The following is a 17,236-nucleotide window of genomic DNA, read 5'->3' on the forward strand; positions in this document are numbered from 1 at the left end:
GAAAATTGACGTTTCGCGCAAACCCCCTTCATCAAGAATTTCTTGAGGGCTTTTGCCCAGACGTTTCCTGCTGCTCGGATGCTGCTTGACTTGCACCTAACAGAGCTGCAGAATTGGGCTGAGAGGTGGCAAATGGAGTTTAATGTGGAAACGTGAGGTGATTCACTTTGAAAGAAGCAACAGGAATGCCAAGTACTGGGCTAATGGTAAGATTCTTGAAAGTGTGGTTGAGCAGAGAGATCTCAGTGCCCATATGCATAGATCCCGGAAAGTTGCCACCCAGGTTGATAGGATAGTTAGGGAGGCATACAGTGTGTTAGTTTTTAAGAGTTTCAGTGCCATGAGGTAAGTGTTGCAGCTGTACAAAACTCTGGTGTGGCTGCACTTGGAGTATTGCATATAGTCCTGGTTGCCGCATTATAGGAAGGACATGGAAGCATTGGAAAGGGTGCAGAGGAGATTTACCACGATGTGAGGGAACGGAGGCTTTTTTTGTTAGACAGAAGGTTAAGAGGTGAGACTTAGAGACATACAAGCTGATCAGAGGATTAGATAGGGACAGAGAGAGCCTTTTTCCTTGAATAGTGATGGCTAGCACGAGGGGACAGCTTTAAACTGAGGAGTGATAGATATAATACAGATGTCAGAGGTAGGTTCTTTACTCAGTAAGAAGGGTGTAGAATGCTCTGCCTGTAACAGTAGTAGACTCACCAGCTTTAAGCGGATTTAAATGGTCATTGGATAAATACAGAGGAACTTAGATTATCCGAATGAGATGGGCGGGCACTATTTCATTCAGATAATCGATTATTCATTTAAATCGATTTCCTCTGGGGCTCGGAGTTTTCTGTGAAATCTGGTCCCCATTCAAGAGATTAGGCAGCAGTACACCACGCGCGAGCCCTCACCCCGACCCCGGGGCAGCCAGACTGGACACCAACAGTAAGACTGCTGCTGCCTTTGTGGGGTAAGTCTCCAAATAACTAACCAACTACCACACTTTTTGACAGGTTCCACCTCTGCTCTGTACAGGACAGTGTCGGAGAGATTATCTGGGGAACAGGGGGGTTCACCCCTATGTGTGGGGTGTGTGTTTGGGGGGGGGTGGAAAAGAGAAGAGAGAGGGCAAGAAAGAGAGGGCGGGAGGTCAGTCATTTAGAGACGGTGCCTGGACTGGCCAGGACTGTTCTCAGCAGCATTTCAGTGAGCCAAGTTAGTTTTTAATCATTGTACTTGTAAATAAAAGACGGAATTGGGGTTGAAAACAGATCTGTGACGTAATGTTTCTATCGGGACCTTGAGATCCCCTTCGGATAAACGATATTCGGGTTATCGAGATTCCTCCGTATACAGATGATAATGAAACAGTGTAGGTTAGAGGGTTTGCAGATCGGTTTCAAAGGTTGGTGCAATATAGAGGGCTGAAGGGCCTGTACTATGCTGTATTATTCTATGTTCTATATAAATTATGAAAAAAAAAGAGAAACACCCCAGAACAGATCCCTGTGGCACATTGCCTTGGAAGGCAAGATCAGTTCTAGATTTTTTGGCAGAAGAAATTTCCCCTTTTACAACTATTTCTAGGATGTTACTTGTATCCACAAAAGTGATGACTGATGCACAAAATCTGTTCAATTCTTCTTCCTTTTCTTTAGTTTCCAATATTAATTTCATTTTTTAAATAAGGATGAATGCTCACTTGTAGATTCAAATACCCATTGAAATAGTTATTGTCTGTTTTCATGTTACCACTTAACTTCCTTGCTCCAACTCGTCTCTAAATTTATTAAACTTTTCATCATGCCTTGCTGTTTCATCCTTTGTACCTTCAAAAGGTCTTATTTAAAGAAAAACTTTTAGGATTATGCTATAGAGAGTGGAGGTGGACCAGGAGTTCTAGTAACTGCCAGGATGCAGCATCTCTTACATTTTGTTTCCAAATACTAAGTCCCCGTCTCACTCTTCTCCCAGTTACTAACTTATCTTGTATATTCAAATAGGCAAAAGAATTGGAAATCTCAGCAGTAATATGGACAGATCAGGAGGAGGGATGGATAAGGGGGTGAAGGGGCAGAGGGGGAGGGGTGATGGGGAGCGGGGGAAGACAGTGGAGGGGGCAAGGAGCATTTTTCCCCTGCCATTATGCCATTTCAATTTCTCAAAGTGTAATGATAATGAAATTAAATCCTAAAAAGATTACATTAGACTTTTTCCTTTTATCAGCTTCTAAGAAATAGCGGTCATAATTACAGGCAAGAGAATTTTTCTTTACATAAAAAAAGGATGTCCTACTATCTTACGGAATGATATGGAGACATATCACAAAATTCTACTTGCCTAACCATTACAAAATCATTTGTCCACAGGCACACAGTTATAAAACAAAAACCTTAGCATTCTGAGATGATTTGATCATTTTGCATACATACCTGAGAAGCCCAACCAACATTAGGTACAAACACAGATTTCAGCACCTGCCCAGGACTTGGAGATACCACAGTTTGAGTTGAAGGTGCAGATTTATTTTTTTCAACAGTGATTGTTGTTAAATTGGAGCTTTCACATGAACAAATCTGCAAGATAAGCAAAATTTATATTATGATTTAAAAATCATTTTTCCCATAACTCAATAAATACAGTAGTGTACAAAGCATGCCAGAAAAACACAAGCACTTATGGAAGTGTACCTCAGCATTGATTGGCAGCTTTTGAAAGGTGAAAATTTGAGTTGAGTAGAGGTTTATTTTAAAGCATTAAGTAGCAGCAATTATAGCATATCAAAGAATTTGCAATATATAGACATCACATATAATACACATCAAATCAGATTTGGAGATACTACCAACACGAGAAACGATTGGACCCATACACATGTCAAATTTGAGCCAATTCCAGATTGGGTCAAGAGCAGTATTATTTTATTTTTCCTTCTGAAATCAGTTATCCTCTAATATAATGTACAAAGGTACATCCTTTGTGTGAGGCTAGATCACAAAGACCAACCAACCAAACAGTGGAGAGCATTAGTGGCGTGATTGCCTGGAGTTTCTGGATGATAGCCAGAGAATACAATTTTTGATAATTTCCACTTTCTAACCTAAGAAAGTTCATAGCTTTTTGATAAAGAGCATATAAATTTTAAAAAAAGGAGTTGTTTCCAATTACTGGAAGGCATAGATTTAAAGTAATTAATGAACCAGAAGCAACACAAGAAAATGTTCTTTGAAGAGATGGGTTTTCTGAAACCAAGGAACATGCATAGTAGCAGCTAAATCTAAAATGAAAGAAACCTTACAAAATCCCTAAAAATGAACAAAACAATAAAATAAACAGATGAAAGAAAAACCACTTAAAATAGAGGTTTTTAGAAGTAGACTTTATATAGCAAATGCACATTTACAATAAAAATCAAGAGGTGAGCAGTCAGTCAAAATTTATAATAGATGGTGTCAGACGACATTCTTTTTGAAGCACACGTAGGTAGGATTTGGAATGCCAAGGACTTGAGTTCCAGTCAAGGGTTTTTAGACTGGAAATGTCAACTACTACTTGCTCTTCCAGACAGAATATTCTCACTTGGAAGAAGTTAAATTTATTTTTTTAAAAATGAAATTGCATTGCTACAACTGTAGTGTTTAACATTAGAGATAATTTCTGCTTCATTTGGAAAGTAACGTAAACTGCCAGTCCAATTAAGTGAGATTCCTGACTTTATACTCTGAAGTTCTCCTCATGAATCAATTCCAAGATTAATAATAGTTTCAAACACTAAACATCTTTTAGAACAGTTAGATACAAGTGGCAAAAAAAAAACAGAAAGAGAAACTAACTCCAAACTAGCAAGAGCCAGAGAAAGTACAGGCCATTGTGTTATGAATTATCAATTATCCATACAAATTTGGAAGACTGGAGAATAGTTTGTTTTCCAAATACTTTACTTGAAGAATTTAACTTGTGCTAAGTTGAGTAAATAGACACTTTTGCTGGACTAATGATCTCAATAGCCATTCATATAGCATTTATAAATGTTACTTTACCATGTAATGTAGCTTTTTATACAAGGCAAAATCCACAATGTATCTGTGCTCTTTGACCTTTTGTGTCCTTTACTCCTTAATTGACAGTTATCAGCTAAAATAGCATGGGACACAAACAAGATTGTTGGATGATTTTCTTTTTGAAGATTTGTAGCTCAGGTTGAGGTTCAGATTGTAAGTTTGCTTGCTGAGCGAGAAGGTTTGGCTTCAGATGTTTCATCACCATGCTAAGTAACATCGGTGAGGCACAGGTGTTATGTCCTGCTTTCTATTTATGTCTCTTGATCTCTTAAAAAGGTGGGCGATATCCTTTCCGGTTCTTTTTCTCAAGAGGTTGGTAAACGGGGTCCAAATTGGTGTTTATTGATGGATTTCTGGTTTGAATGCTAGGCCTCAAGGAATTCCGGTGCGTGTCTCTGATTAGCCGGTCCTGGGACGAATGTGTTGTCCTAGTCAAAAGTGGTGTACTACTTCGTCTCGATGTAAGGATACTAGTGATAGTGGGTCATGTCTTTTGGTGGCTAGTTGGTGTTGGTGTATCCTGGTGGCTAGTTTTCTGCCTGTCTGTCCAATTGTGTTTGTTACAGTTCTTGCATGGAGTTTTGTAAATGACATTCATTTTGCTGGTTGTTGATAATAGGGACCTTTAGTTCATCAGCTGCTGTTTAAGTGTGTTAGTGGGTTTGTGGGCTACCATAATGCAAAGGGGTCAGAGTAGTCTGGTAGTCATTTCAAAGCTGTCTGGTGTATGGTAACGTGGCTAGAGTTTCTGGGCACATTGTGTCTGCTTGTTTGGGTTTGTTGTTTAGGAATCAGTGGACTGTGTTTATTGGGTACCTGTTCTTGAATATCTGTACAAGTATTTTTCTTTTGCTGCCCACAAACCTACCAAAACACTTAAAAAGCAGCTGATGAACCTAAAAGGACCCTATACCAACAAAACAAATGTCATTACAAAATACCATGCAAGGACTGTAACAACTATTACATCGGACAGACAGGCAGAAAACTAGCGACCAAAAGACAATGACCCACTATCACGAGTATCTTTATATACAGACGAATGAAGACACCACTTTGACTGGGACAACACATCTATCCTAGGACAGGCTAAACAGACATGCACAGGAACTCCTAGAGGTCTGGCATTCAAACCAGAACTCCTATAAACACATCAATTTGGACCCCATTTACCAACCTCTGAGAAAAAAAGAACAGAAATGATATCACCCGTCACAACAGACGAGGCACAAATAGAAAGCAGGACATAACATCAGTACTTCACCAGAGGCTCATTGATGTTACTAGCATAGTGACGTAATGTCTGAAAACAAACCTTCTAGCTCAACGAGCAAACAAACTGAAGATCACTGGACTTCCACAATATTTTGGTGGGAGGGTTTGTAACAATAGAGAAATCAAAATTTAGCACTGAATGATGGCAGATGTTTGAGTAAAATATACAAAGTACATTATAAAATATTTGTTACCCGAGATCCTACACAACTAGAATTGAGAAACCATAACTACATATGATTAGTCGGTAATTTCTAAAACCAGCCAGCTTTAATTGCACGAGAGAAAAAAAGATTCAGTCATGCAAAAAAGCATGAAGCAGGAAGAGGTGGTATGTGCACAGGTATGACAATCAAGGAGAGGGGCTAATTGCGCAGATCACACAGTGAGGTGGGGGGGGGGGGGGGGGGGGGAAATCATTAACGGCATGGAAGCTACCTACAACAATTCAAAAAGTCACAATGGAACACTTTATACCTGAAGCATAGTAATTCATGCTGTCTACAGATCAACCTTCAGTCAAAAATGACATTGTCCAAATCTCAAATCTGTACCAAACTAATTACATTGACTTGCTTCAATTCTTTGAATGCATTTTATTCAGCATCCTAAATTAGATTAGCTATTTATTTACTCTGAAGGGTTAAAAGATCATTCAGGCAAACAGCACACACCCTATGCTGCACCAAAGAAAAATAGCTAGGACATTTTTACAGATGAGGTATATAGTAAGTGATTGAAGTATTGTGCTCCCAATTTAAAACCATGTATCAACTCTTTAGACACAAACACCACATTAGGAAGAGAATTACTGGTAAACAAACTAGCTTCAAGAAAGTAATGACTATATCAGAAGCATCCAAAATGACCTATGTTCTAAATGCCATTGCTGTGATAATTCAGAACAAAAAGATACAGTATTGGCAAAAAGGGACATTGCTTTATTAGATCCAAAATATTTGAATTGACTACTTACAGAAGAAGGAGTAATGCTTGTAGCCTGGCTAGAAAAGATATGTTGGATCTGTGGTTGCTCCCCTACTGCAGATTTTGAGCCTACTGAAGGAGCTGGAGATAGCATCGGGTCTGTGCTGGATGGCCGTCTACAACAAGAAAGCATAAAGAATCATCAGGCAGTCACCAAATGACCACGTCCTGTTGGCCTGGTCAAACTTCAATAGTCGTTCTACATATGTACTCAAATTGCAAAACAACTTGGAAATAATAATCCCTAAATCAATGTTTTACCTTCCAATGATAATTGGAAAAAATGACACCTGTTTTTCCTTCCTCTCATCTTGCATAGCAATAATTGATTCCAGTTCAAGGCAAGTCTGATGAGCCTGTTAAATACAAATAACTATTAACAATCAGGTCAGTAAGCTATTTTAAAATATAGTTTAATAGTCATTTGTAGTACGGCAGTTGAGTACTTCTGAAGAAGAGATTGTCAAAGCTTTTTGTTTTGCATTTAATCAGAAAAATTGGCAAAAAATTGCCAATATAAAAAGGGAAAACATTTATGCTGTGCAGTGTGCCAAATGGTCGATAAATAATCTGACTAGTATGCATTAAATAGTACATTCTCCATACAATCAATGGCAAGATTTGGTAAGAATTAAAAACACCATGGCAGGGCAGCATGGTGGCTCGGTGCTTAGCACTACCGACTCACAGCAACAGGGACCCAGGTCAATTCCGCCCTCATTTGCACATTTTCGCTGTGCGTGCCTAGATTTCCTCCTCTTTCCTCCCACAATCCAAAGATGTGCAAGTTAGGTGGATTGGCCATGCTAAATTTCCCACAGCAGCGAGGGATGTGCAGGTTAGGTGGACTAGCTATGGACTAGCCATGGAAAATGCAGGGTTATAGCAAAAGAAGAATGAGATGAGATGCTCTTCACAGAGTAGGAGAAAGGTCTGAATGGCCTGCTTCCACACTGTAGGGATTCTTGACTGACAATGTTGGTTTAAATTGCAAACCAGGCAAGTTGCTTGTGACTAGCCATGAGCAAGGCTATTACAGATTTTGCCAAGTTGAAACATGCCCAATGTGTATTCTGTCTGCAAAGAACAAGATCTTGTACATTAATAAATGTAATTCAGTACATCAAATGTACCACACTGCGGGGCGACTGACAATGCCAAATTATTTTACAAAATAATTCTTAGCTCATTCAGGGTTATTTATTAAGTGCTATCCAATTTCAGAATCTCATTGATCATTGAATGCTGTTGTTGAGTTTGCAAACCTATGCTGGCCATTAAGCTAAAAAATATGTTCTGTGCAGACAAGTACGTGAATCCAGTTCTAATATTATGCTAGGTTTATAGGTTGTATGTGCAAGACCAGTAAATTTTATCAACTAAGTTGACTGATCATTTGTTTGTAACAGGGTAGTGTCTATCCAAATGCATGCATTTTGGGAACTCAGAGCATTAATATACAGGACCCTGGAGAGAAATGGGTCAGGAAGAACTTACATATATACTCAACAAAGTAAGTGACAGTTATTTTTTGGTTCATTCTTAAGGCATTGTCTGGTTTTAAAATTTAAACAAGGCTTGGTCATTAACTGTCAATCAGCATTGATTGACGCAGTGTCCATGGTAACCTCAACCAAAGTCCATGTATCAACAATCAGCATTGTTCTCATGCAATATTTTCTCACAAATTTTCCTGATCAATGAAGAATTAAAAACTTCAATAACAACATTTAAAAAAATACTCAATTGATGAGATTTCATTTTTGAACTTTCCAAAAGCAATTTAAAAAGGTTACTTTATATACCATTATATACTTTGCTCAATTCTTCTGGTTGTTTTGCATTTAGGAATTAGAATCCTAAAAATTATTCAACACCTCGCATGCACATTATCCTCAAATGTAAGTTGATGAAATCGTCCAACCCATCAAGTGTTTCCCTTTCCTCAGCAGAGTTTCTGAATTGACTGTCAAAGTAGGCACTCAAAAAAATAAAAATCAGTAATACAATGCCCAGAGCACACAAGGGAGAACCCAAAGTGTCAGAAGCTATTAAACAAAAAGTGATTTCCAACCTGCAGGAAACCAATTGCACTGATGTGGAATTTAATAATTACTATTGCCCCATTTTGTTTAGGTATTGGCTTCTATTGCTATTTCACGGTTTTAAACCAACTTTTTTGACATGAGCAGCATTTAGTCTTACTAATGAGGATGTGGCTGCACTTGCTGTCACTGCAAAGGGCACATTTACCACTCATACTAATACTTGTGACTTCACTGCTGGTTTTTATGCAGGCCCTGCAGTATTTACTTCAATTCTTTTCAGGGCTCAAGGTTGTTAAAAGAAAATCTTCTAGGAAAACATTCAGAAAGCACCCTTAGGGGCCACATCCAAAATGTTTCACTAGCTACTCAACTTCCCTGGTGAAATGGCAAGCCAAAGCAGTGAACAGAGCAGAGATCAGGGTGGCCATAGGATAAGCACTTCAGATTCCATCATTCCAGTTCCATGCAGCGTAGGTGCACAATGATGAGGAAGTGCATTAGAAGGCTCAATTGCAAATTTTTAGGGCAAGGCTAAATTTTCAACAGTAACTGAAAACTTGTTTGTGTATTTGTTTCTTACAGCAGATATCTTTTAAGAATGTGTTAACAACGTGTATTCATGAGATTAAGTTATTGTGTATTTTCTGATGCGCATCAGTAATTGGAATTGCTTTTCAAAATTACAGTTTTAAATGGAATAAATCTTCGACACATTTTAGATCAAATTAGCATAGCGGCAATTTTCCAGTGACATCTTACAATACACTAAAATGAATTATCCCAGTTGCAAATGTCCTAACTAGGTTAGAATTTCTAAATAAAGTCTTTGATCAATTTTTTTTGAATCAGTATAGACAGTTATAACATTTCACAAGTTACAAATAATGAATTTTTAACATGTAAACCTACCAGCAACATTACAAATAACACTTACCTCATGTGCATGTTCCACATAAGAATTTATTTCTTCGCTTGGCCCATTTATTTTGGTTCCTTTGAAAGTATGCGATTTTCCAGATTTCTCTATGATTCGAAGAAACTCTGATGATTTGTTAATTTTGGCTCCTGTTAAAAAGGAATTATCAAAGTAGTAAAAACCCACTTGTTACTGTCAGTATCATCATATTGTATATAACGTTTAAGCACTTAAGACTCACCATCATAAAAGCAGACTTCAACATCAGCTTGTGGACTGTTCTCCATCAGCATGCATTTGGCATATTTCGTGTACAGTGTGACCTTTGGAGTTTTGGATCTCACCAAATGGACAAACTTGGATGCATATTGGTATTTTTTCCAGTACTTTTCTGAAATCGAATAAGATACAAATGAAATAAAGTATAAGGCCAATCATTTCAGCATTTTAAAAACTCAGCATAATCAGTGAATAGAAAACAGTACATCTTAAGGAAATCAAAACAAAACAAAATGCTCAGCAAGTCAGGTAACATCTGGAGACAGAAACAAGTTAGTGGACAGAATTTTAGTTACTAATAGGAGGCAGATTCAAGGCAGGAGCTAAACTTGAAAAAAATGGCATCAGATTGGAAGCATTTAACATATTCTGCCTTTAACAGCCAGCATTCAAATTTCTGGATCAGAATGGAACTCGCTATGGTCAACCAGGCAACAAGACAGTGAGGAGACCTTAAACAATTTCACTGATAGATTGGGAAAGAATAAAACTGAATAGCCCTGCTTAAAGCTGGCATCATATCACTTTGGAGTGCACTTTCACTACTTGGTAAGTTTGACAATTTCTTGAAAGTAATCCCATTAGCTTAGGTTTCACTCATTTCGAGTTGTTCTTCAGAAGGCTAATGTTTAGGAACGTACAAGAGGAGCAGCATCAGCAAAAGCCAACATCAAGAACTAGGACAGCAGTAGCTGCCTTCTCAGGCACAAGCTGTGCCAGAAGACAGATAGATAGACAGATCCAGCAAGGACTCCCCAGAGGGTCTACAAGTGGAAAATCTACTTTTGACAAATGAGCAGTAGTGCCTCAGAATGCAGAAGCTTTCTTCTAAACTCATTGCTGCTGTATGCAGCCCCCTGGAATATGGAAGTCTTTCCAATGGGCCAATAAAGCAAGGGTTGCATTGGCTGAGGCTCCAAAAATGGACAGTTCAGTTATTTCAATCCTTATCTGGGGTCCCTTTAAGTTGCAATCCTATCTTTGAATGCCTGCTTGTGCGTTGTGTTATCACTGGAGAAAGCAGGCAACATGGCGATAACAACAAAAGCTGCTTCAATTACAAATATATTTAAACCATTATAGCAGACTCCTTTACTCAACCCTCTCCCACCCCTTTCATAGGTGACTTTTCTCTAAAGATTCTGCTCTGAAGTTTTAGGTTGATGACCATTCAACAGAATGTAAGGGTGTTAAGATGAATAACTTGCAATCAAATCTTTTTAAATGCTTTCACTTAAAAGTGGTTTATTTCTAATAGTTAGTTCTGATGGAATGTCAAAATATTAAATGTCACCACAGATACTACCTGAACACTAAGGTCTAGACTTTCCTTTATGTTAGAAACACTTATCCTAATGTTTTTCAGAAAAAAAAATAAGCTGATTACATTGTGGTATTTATTTAAAAGGAATTTGTTTTCTAGAATTCAGTTAACACACACAGTCACATAAACCCAATTTGTCTGTTATTTGCAATTAGGAAAGGCAATGATAAAATTATAAAATCAACAAACACCAAATTTGAACAACTATAACAGTAAGCTATATTTAAAGTCAGTATGCAGTACACATCAACAATAAAAATACTCAATTAAGCCAATTAAATTATGCTCCAAATAATTTCTTATAAACAAAGTTGATTTCATATTTTTTAAAATTATAGACTGCCAATGTAGGTTAAAGAAAAATTCACAACATTGTCTATTAATATTAGATACCTGGCAAGTTGTCAAAACGATAAACAAATACATCCTCGGGTGGAGACGGAGGCCTGTCATCCAGTGGGAAACCTTTTCCCTCATTTGGGTAATAAATATGGATCTAAGGAAAGTAAAATTTTAAATACCTATGATTTTGTAGATAATGTATTATCTGGACAGTAATCATAACATTAGCTTCATTTGACAGAAACACCATGAAATCAAGCTACAGTGAGTTAGATTTGTGAATGCCTGACTTACAACCCTACATGAATAGGGTTGAGGTGGGGGAAAAAAAAGGGTCAAATGGGACTAGATTAATTTAGGATATCTGGTTAGCATAGATGAGATAAGGATAAGATGGACTGACTGGTCTATTTCCACGCTGGGCAACCTATGACTTGACAAACGCTTGTACTTATAAATTGATCTTATACAAGGTTGCATTGATAATTTATGATAAAACATTTCCTTGTACGTTTGAACAATATCTTATAATTTCCCACATAGTGTTCTGCCTGGAGTACAAAATTGACTTGCCATAGGGCTCAAGAACAGAATCCGCTCGCAACCCGGGGATTACACATGCTGGTTGTTTGTAAGTGATTTTAAGAAAAGATTTCTTGTAGATTAGTGGACAAATTTAAATATAGTTACTAGAAGATATTAGATTAGAACATCAGAACTACCAAAATTGACAAAGGTTTGATTAAAAACTGCCTGGGGTTTGTTAAGAAAGACGTCCTACTCTCCATATTAATACAAACATTGAACGTCCGAAAAAGGAAGATGCAAATACTCACTTTCAAAAATAACTTACCATGCTTCCATCTGAGGATATTCTAAGTACCTCCTTCACACGCTCTTGAGTGCCACTCCCTTTTAGAAGTTCCATACATACTTCTTCAGAGTCGAGAATGCTCACCTGAACAAGGATTTCAATTTTGTATAACAGTATGTCAAAAAGGCATATTCAAATTCACGCAGAATATTTTTAATAGAAAGATTCAGATCAACTAGTGTTTATACTCACCTGCCATTTCACCTCATTTCCACCTTTTAGTGTATCTTAAGTCCTATCATATACTCATTTTGTTTTATTTTGAAAACATCAAATCTATTTGACTCTACTTTGTGTGATAAGCTTCAAGCAATAACCACTTGCCAGGTGAAGAATTTTCTGATTAGACTTGGTTGTAAGCTACCTTCTATATACGGACAAAATCCAAAACTTGGGACCATGAGTGCAAAGCCTCTCCTCAGAATTTTTCTATGGATGGTTTGCACGGTCAGATCACAGTCAAGATAAAAATCTTTGACCTGCTTCCCTTTTGGCAACAGCTGTAATCTCAGTCTCAGCGCAAATCTTGAACATTTTACTTGTGCTTACTTCAAGGCTTCTGCGCCTTTCTTAAAAAGCCCCCACAATAAACTAGACCAAAACAGTGCACAGAATTGTGGATCGCCTGACCAAAGTCTTATACAAGCATAAACATAACTTTACTAGTTTTAAATTCTAAACTCAAACACTTCAGTCGAGATAGTGAAAAGTATAGGGTACACAGGATGATCAGTGTGTTAATTTTATCATACGAGTAAGCCTTTGACACAACCATATTATGGCCTAATGCATTGTGCTAATCAGATCAGTGGATGACAGCTGACATGCTCTCAGCTGATTGGATTTGAACTGTCCAATATTATGAAGTGAAACTTGGATTGACAGATCATAAGTTTTGCTCTTGTTATCTTGTTACTGCGAGTCAGTCACCAGCAGCCTCTTCTTGCAAAGACAAAAACATTCAACATACTTTTAAAAAAAAAGAAAAGAAAAATACTTATCACATACAAGAGGGCAGGGACTATTTTACCCTATACAAGAATTATTTGCAGTGAAACCATTTCAATGTCAAAAACAAAATTCAACCATTTAACCTTAAAATATTCCAGATGCTCAAACCACAGCAAAGGATTACCCATCTCCATTCAAGTTCTTTATTGAGTTGACACAGCTGCAATTCATGCAATTTTTTTTTCTTCATTTGTCTCTTTTATGGATTCTTAAACCAACAATCATTTATTTCTTAACAGGGTTCCCTTAAACTCATCTTCCTGGACCTTTTCTCATGCTGACTCTAAGACACCCAGGACTTGATTTCTTCTGCCACATTGTATGGCTGTCACCAAAACCAAACAGTACCTTTTCTACTCTCAATTCACATTCCTTGCCTGACTTTCTGAATGGCTGCTTTTGTCTCCCTAGGGACAGAAAACCTTGTTGCTAAGCAACAAGCAATCTCCTCTTCTACTCTGGTTTCTCGTGCATTGAACTGTTAGTCTCTTAAAATACAGTTAGATAAATCCCTTGGACCTGAGCAAGCGCATCCCAGGACATTGCAGGAAACTAGAGAAGAAATTGTGGGGCCCCTTAGAGCTGTTTATATCATCGAAAGACATGGGGGAAGTACCAGAAGACTGGAGGGTGGCTACTGTTGTGCCTTTATTTTAGGAATGCTGCAAAGAAAAAAAGCAGGGAATTACAGACCAGTGAGCCTAATGTCAGTAGTGAATACGTTCTTGAAGGGGATTCTGAGAGACAGGATTTACATGCATTTGGAAAGGCAAGAACTAATTAGTAATAATCTGTATAGCATTGAGCATGGGAAATAATGCATCAAATTTTGAATTTTTTTTTGAAGTCACCAAGATAGTGAGAGCAGTCCAGTAGATGTTGTCCACATGGACTTTAACAAGACCTTCGACATGGTCCCACATGGTAGACTTGTGATCTAGACTTACTAAGAAGGCATCCAGAGAGAGTTAGCCAATTGGATACAAAAGTGGCTTGATGACAGAAGACAGAGGGTGGTGGTAGAGAGTGGTTTTTCAGACTGATGGCCTGTGATCAGTGGTGTGTTGTAAGGATTGGTGCTGAGTTCACTGTAGCATTTCACTTATTTAAATGATTTAGATGAGAATATAGGAGGCATGATTATTAAGATTGTTGATGACACCAAAATTGGTGGTAGAGTGGACAGTGAAAAATCATTTCAGGGTGCAACAGGACCCTGAACTGGACATACTGACGAGAGAAGGTGCAAAACTTGTAGGAGAAAGTGAGGACTGCAGATGCTGGAGATCAGAGCTGAAAATGTGTTGCTGCAAAAGCGCAGCAGGTCAGGCAGCATCCAAGGAGCAGGAGAATCGACATTTCGGGATGAGCCCTTCTTCAGCAAGGTGCAAAACTTGACCTACTCTGGGAAATAAGGCAGGGCAGACGCCAGAGATGTCAGTTGGGAAGCACTTTGTGGTCAGCGACCATAATTCTATTAGATTTACCATAGTGATGGTAGAGGATAGACTGGATCTAAAAAGTTAAAATTAGAGGAAGGTCAATTTTGATGGTCTCAGGCAAGAACTTTGAAAGAGTTGATTGGGGCAGATATTTTCAGGTAAAGGGGATGGCTAGAAATGGAAAGCATTCAAAAAAAGAAAATGAGATAATGAGAGTCCAGAGATAGTACGTTCCTGTTAGGGTGAAGGGAAAAGGGTGGGAGGTGGAAGGATTGCTGGTTTACTACAGAAATTGAGATTTTGGTCAAGAAAAAGGAAACATATGTCAGGAATGGACAGCAGAGATCGAGAGACTCCCTAGATAAGTATAAAGGCAGTATGAGTGTACTTAAGAGGTAAATCAGGAGAGCACAAAAGGGGACAGGAGACAGCTTTGGCAAATAGGGTAAAGGAGAATCCAAAGGGTTTTTACAGATATATTAAGGGGAAGCACAGTGGCTCAGTGGTTAGCACTGCTGCCTCACAGCACCAGGGTCCCAGGTTAGATTCCAGCCTCGGGCAAATGTCTGTGTGGATTTTGCACATTCTCCCAGTGTCTGCCTGGGTTTCCTCTGGGTGCTCCGGTTTCCTCCCACAATCCAAAGATGTGCAGGGTAGGTGAATTGGCCATGGTAAATTGCCCATAGCGTTAGGTGCATTAGTCAGAGAGAAATGGTTCTGGGTGGGTTACTCTTCAGAGGGTTGGCATGGACTGGTTGGGCAGAAGGACCTGTTTCCACACTATAGGGAATCTAGTCTAAGCTATAAGGGTAACTAGGGAGTGAATAGAGCCCCTTAAAGTTCAGCAAAGCAGCCTTTGTGTGGAACTGCAGGAGATGCGGCAAGATACTAGAGGAGGATTTTTAATCATTGTTTACTGTGGAAAAGGATATGGAAGATACAGAAAGTGGGGAAAATAAATAGCGACATCTTTTAAAACACCCATATTGCAGAGGTGGTGCTGCTGGATGGCTTAAAACGCATAAGCCTGACATCAGTGGTGACTAAGTTGCTGAAGGGAATCCTGAGGGACAAGATTTACATGCACTTGGAAAGGCCAGAACTGATTAGGGATAGTCCACATGTCTCACTACCTTGACGGAGTTTTTTTTGAACTAGTAACGAAGAGGACTGATAACAGCAGAACGGTGGACGTGATCTATATGGACTTCAGTATGGCATTCGATAAGGTTCCTCATAGTAGACTTGTTAGCAGTTAGTTCACATGGAATACAGGGTGAACTAGCTATTTGGATATAGAGCTGGCTTGAAGGTAGGTGGTGGTGTGCTTTTCAGACTGGAGGCCTGTAATCAGTGGTGTGTCACAAGAATTGGTGCTAAGTCCACTGCTTTTTGTCATTTACATAAATGATTTGTACTTGAAAATAGGAGATATAGTTAGTAAATTTGTAGGTCACACCAAAAGTGGAGATGCAGTGGTCAAAGTAGGTCACTTGAGTACAAAGAGATTTAGGTCAGATGGGCCAATAGGCCAAAAAGTGGCATACAAAGTTTAATTTAGATCAATGTGAGGTGCTGCATTTTGGAAAGACAAATCTTAGCAGGACTTATACTCTTAATGGTAAGGTTCTGGGAGTGTTGCTGAACAAAGGGACCTTGGAGTACAGGTTCCTTGAAAGAAGAGAGTCAAAGGTAGTTAGAATAGTGAAGGCAGTGTTTGGTATGCTTGTCATTATTAGTCAGAGTAATGAGTATAGGGGTTGGGAAATCATGGACATTGGTTAGGCCACTTCTGGAATACTACATGCAATTCTGATCTCCGCTATAAAAAGCATGTTGTGAAACTTGAAAAGGTCCAGAAAAGATTTAAGGATGTTGCCAGGATTGGAGGGTTTGAGCTATAGGGAGAGGCTGAATAGGGATATTTTCCCTGGAGTCTCGGAGGCTGAGAGATAACCTTATAGAAGTTTATACAATGATAAGGGGCACAGATAGCCAAGATCTTTTCTCCAAGTTGGGGGAAAGATTTAAAAAGGAACCATAGGGGCAACTTTTTCATGCAGAGGGTGTGTGTGAAGGGAATGAGCTGCCAGACGAAGTGGTAGAGGCTGATACAATTATAAACATTTAAAAAGCATCTGGATGGGTACATGAATAGGGAGGGTTTAGAGGGTTATGACCAAAAGATGACAAATGGGACTAGCTTAGTGTACGATACCTGGTTGGCATGGACGAGTTGGATTGATGGGTCTGTTTCTGTGCTATACATCTCTATGACTATGATAGCACCAATTGGCTGAGGGGCAGATGGAATTTCAGTCAGATAAGTGAGAGGTGTTACATTTTGGGAAGACAAACTAGGGCAGGACTTACAAAAGTTAATGGAAGGGCCCAAGGAGGTGTTGTCAAATAGAAAGTCCTATGGGTGCAAGTGCATAATGCCTTGAAAGTGGCATCACCAGTAGTCAGTGGTGTAGGGCCAGAATTGAGAGAGTTAGGAGCGAAGTTAAAAAGTAGGATCTCAGAGGTAGTAATCTCAGAATTGTTACCAGTGCCATGTGCTAGTCAGAATAGAAATGAAAGAATAGGCAGAATGAATGCGTGGCTTGAGAGGTGCAGGAGGGAGGGGTTCAGATTTTTGGGACATGGGGACCGGTTCTGGGGGAGGTGGGACTATTAC

At 38.8% G+C, this 17,236-nt stretch overlaps 1 protein-coding gene across 1 annotated transcript in view; it reads right to left on the bottom strand.

Annotated features, from left to right (window-relative positions):
* plk4 (polo-like kinase 4 (Drosophila)) overlaps positions 1–17,236 on the bottom strand; it is a 67,285-nt gene that overhangs the window by 10,929 nt on the left and 39,120 nt on the right. Inside the window, exons 8-14 of the mRNA XM_043674183.2 lie at positions 12,083–12,187; positions 11,281–11,383; positions 9,526–9,675; positions 9,303–9,433; positions 6,582–6,676; positions 6,310–6,436; positions 2,430–2,573 (exon numbers count right to left, since the gene is read on the bottom strand). Of these exons, the coding sequence (XP_043530118.2) occupies positions 2,430–2,573; positions 6,310–6,436; positions 6,582–6,676; positions 9,303–9,433; positions 9,526–9,675; positions 11,281–11,383; positions 12,083–12,187 (855 nt within the window). The remainder of the gene's footprint in view (positions 1–2,429; positions 2,574–6,309; positions 6,437–6,581; positions 6,677–9,302; positions 9,434–9,525; positions 9,676–11,280; positions 11,384–12,082; positions 12,188–17,236) is intronic.

This window comes from Chiloscyllium plagiosum, unplaced genomic scaffold (genome assembly GCF_037043375.1).
Source record: "Chiloscyllium plagiosum isolate Xiang-an unplaced genomic scaffold, Cpla_swu_hap1 HiC_scaffold_36, whole genome shotgun sequence".
In the NCBI taxonomy this organism is placed as follows: Eukaryota; Metazoa; Chordata; class Chondrichthyes; order Orectolobiformes; family Hemiscylliidae; genus Chiloscyllium; species Chiloscyllium plagiosum.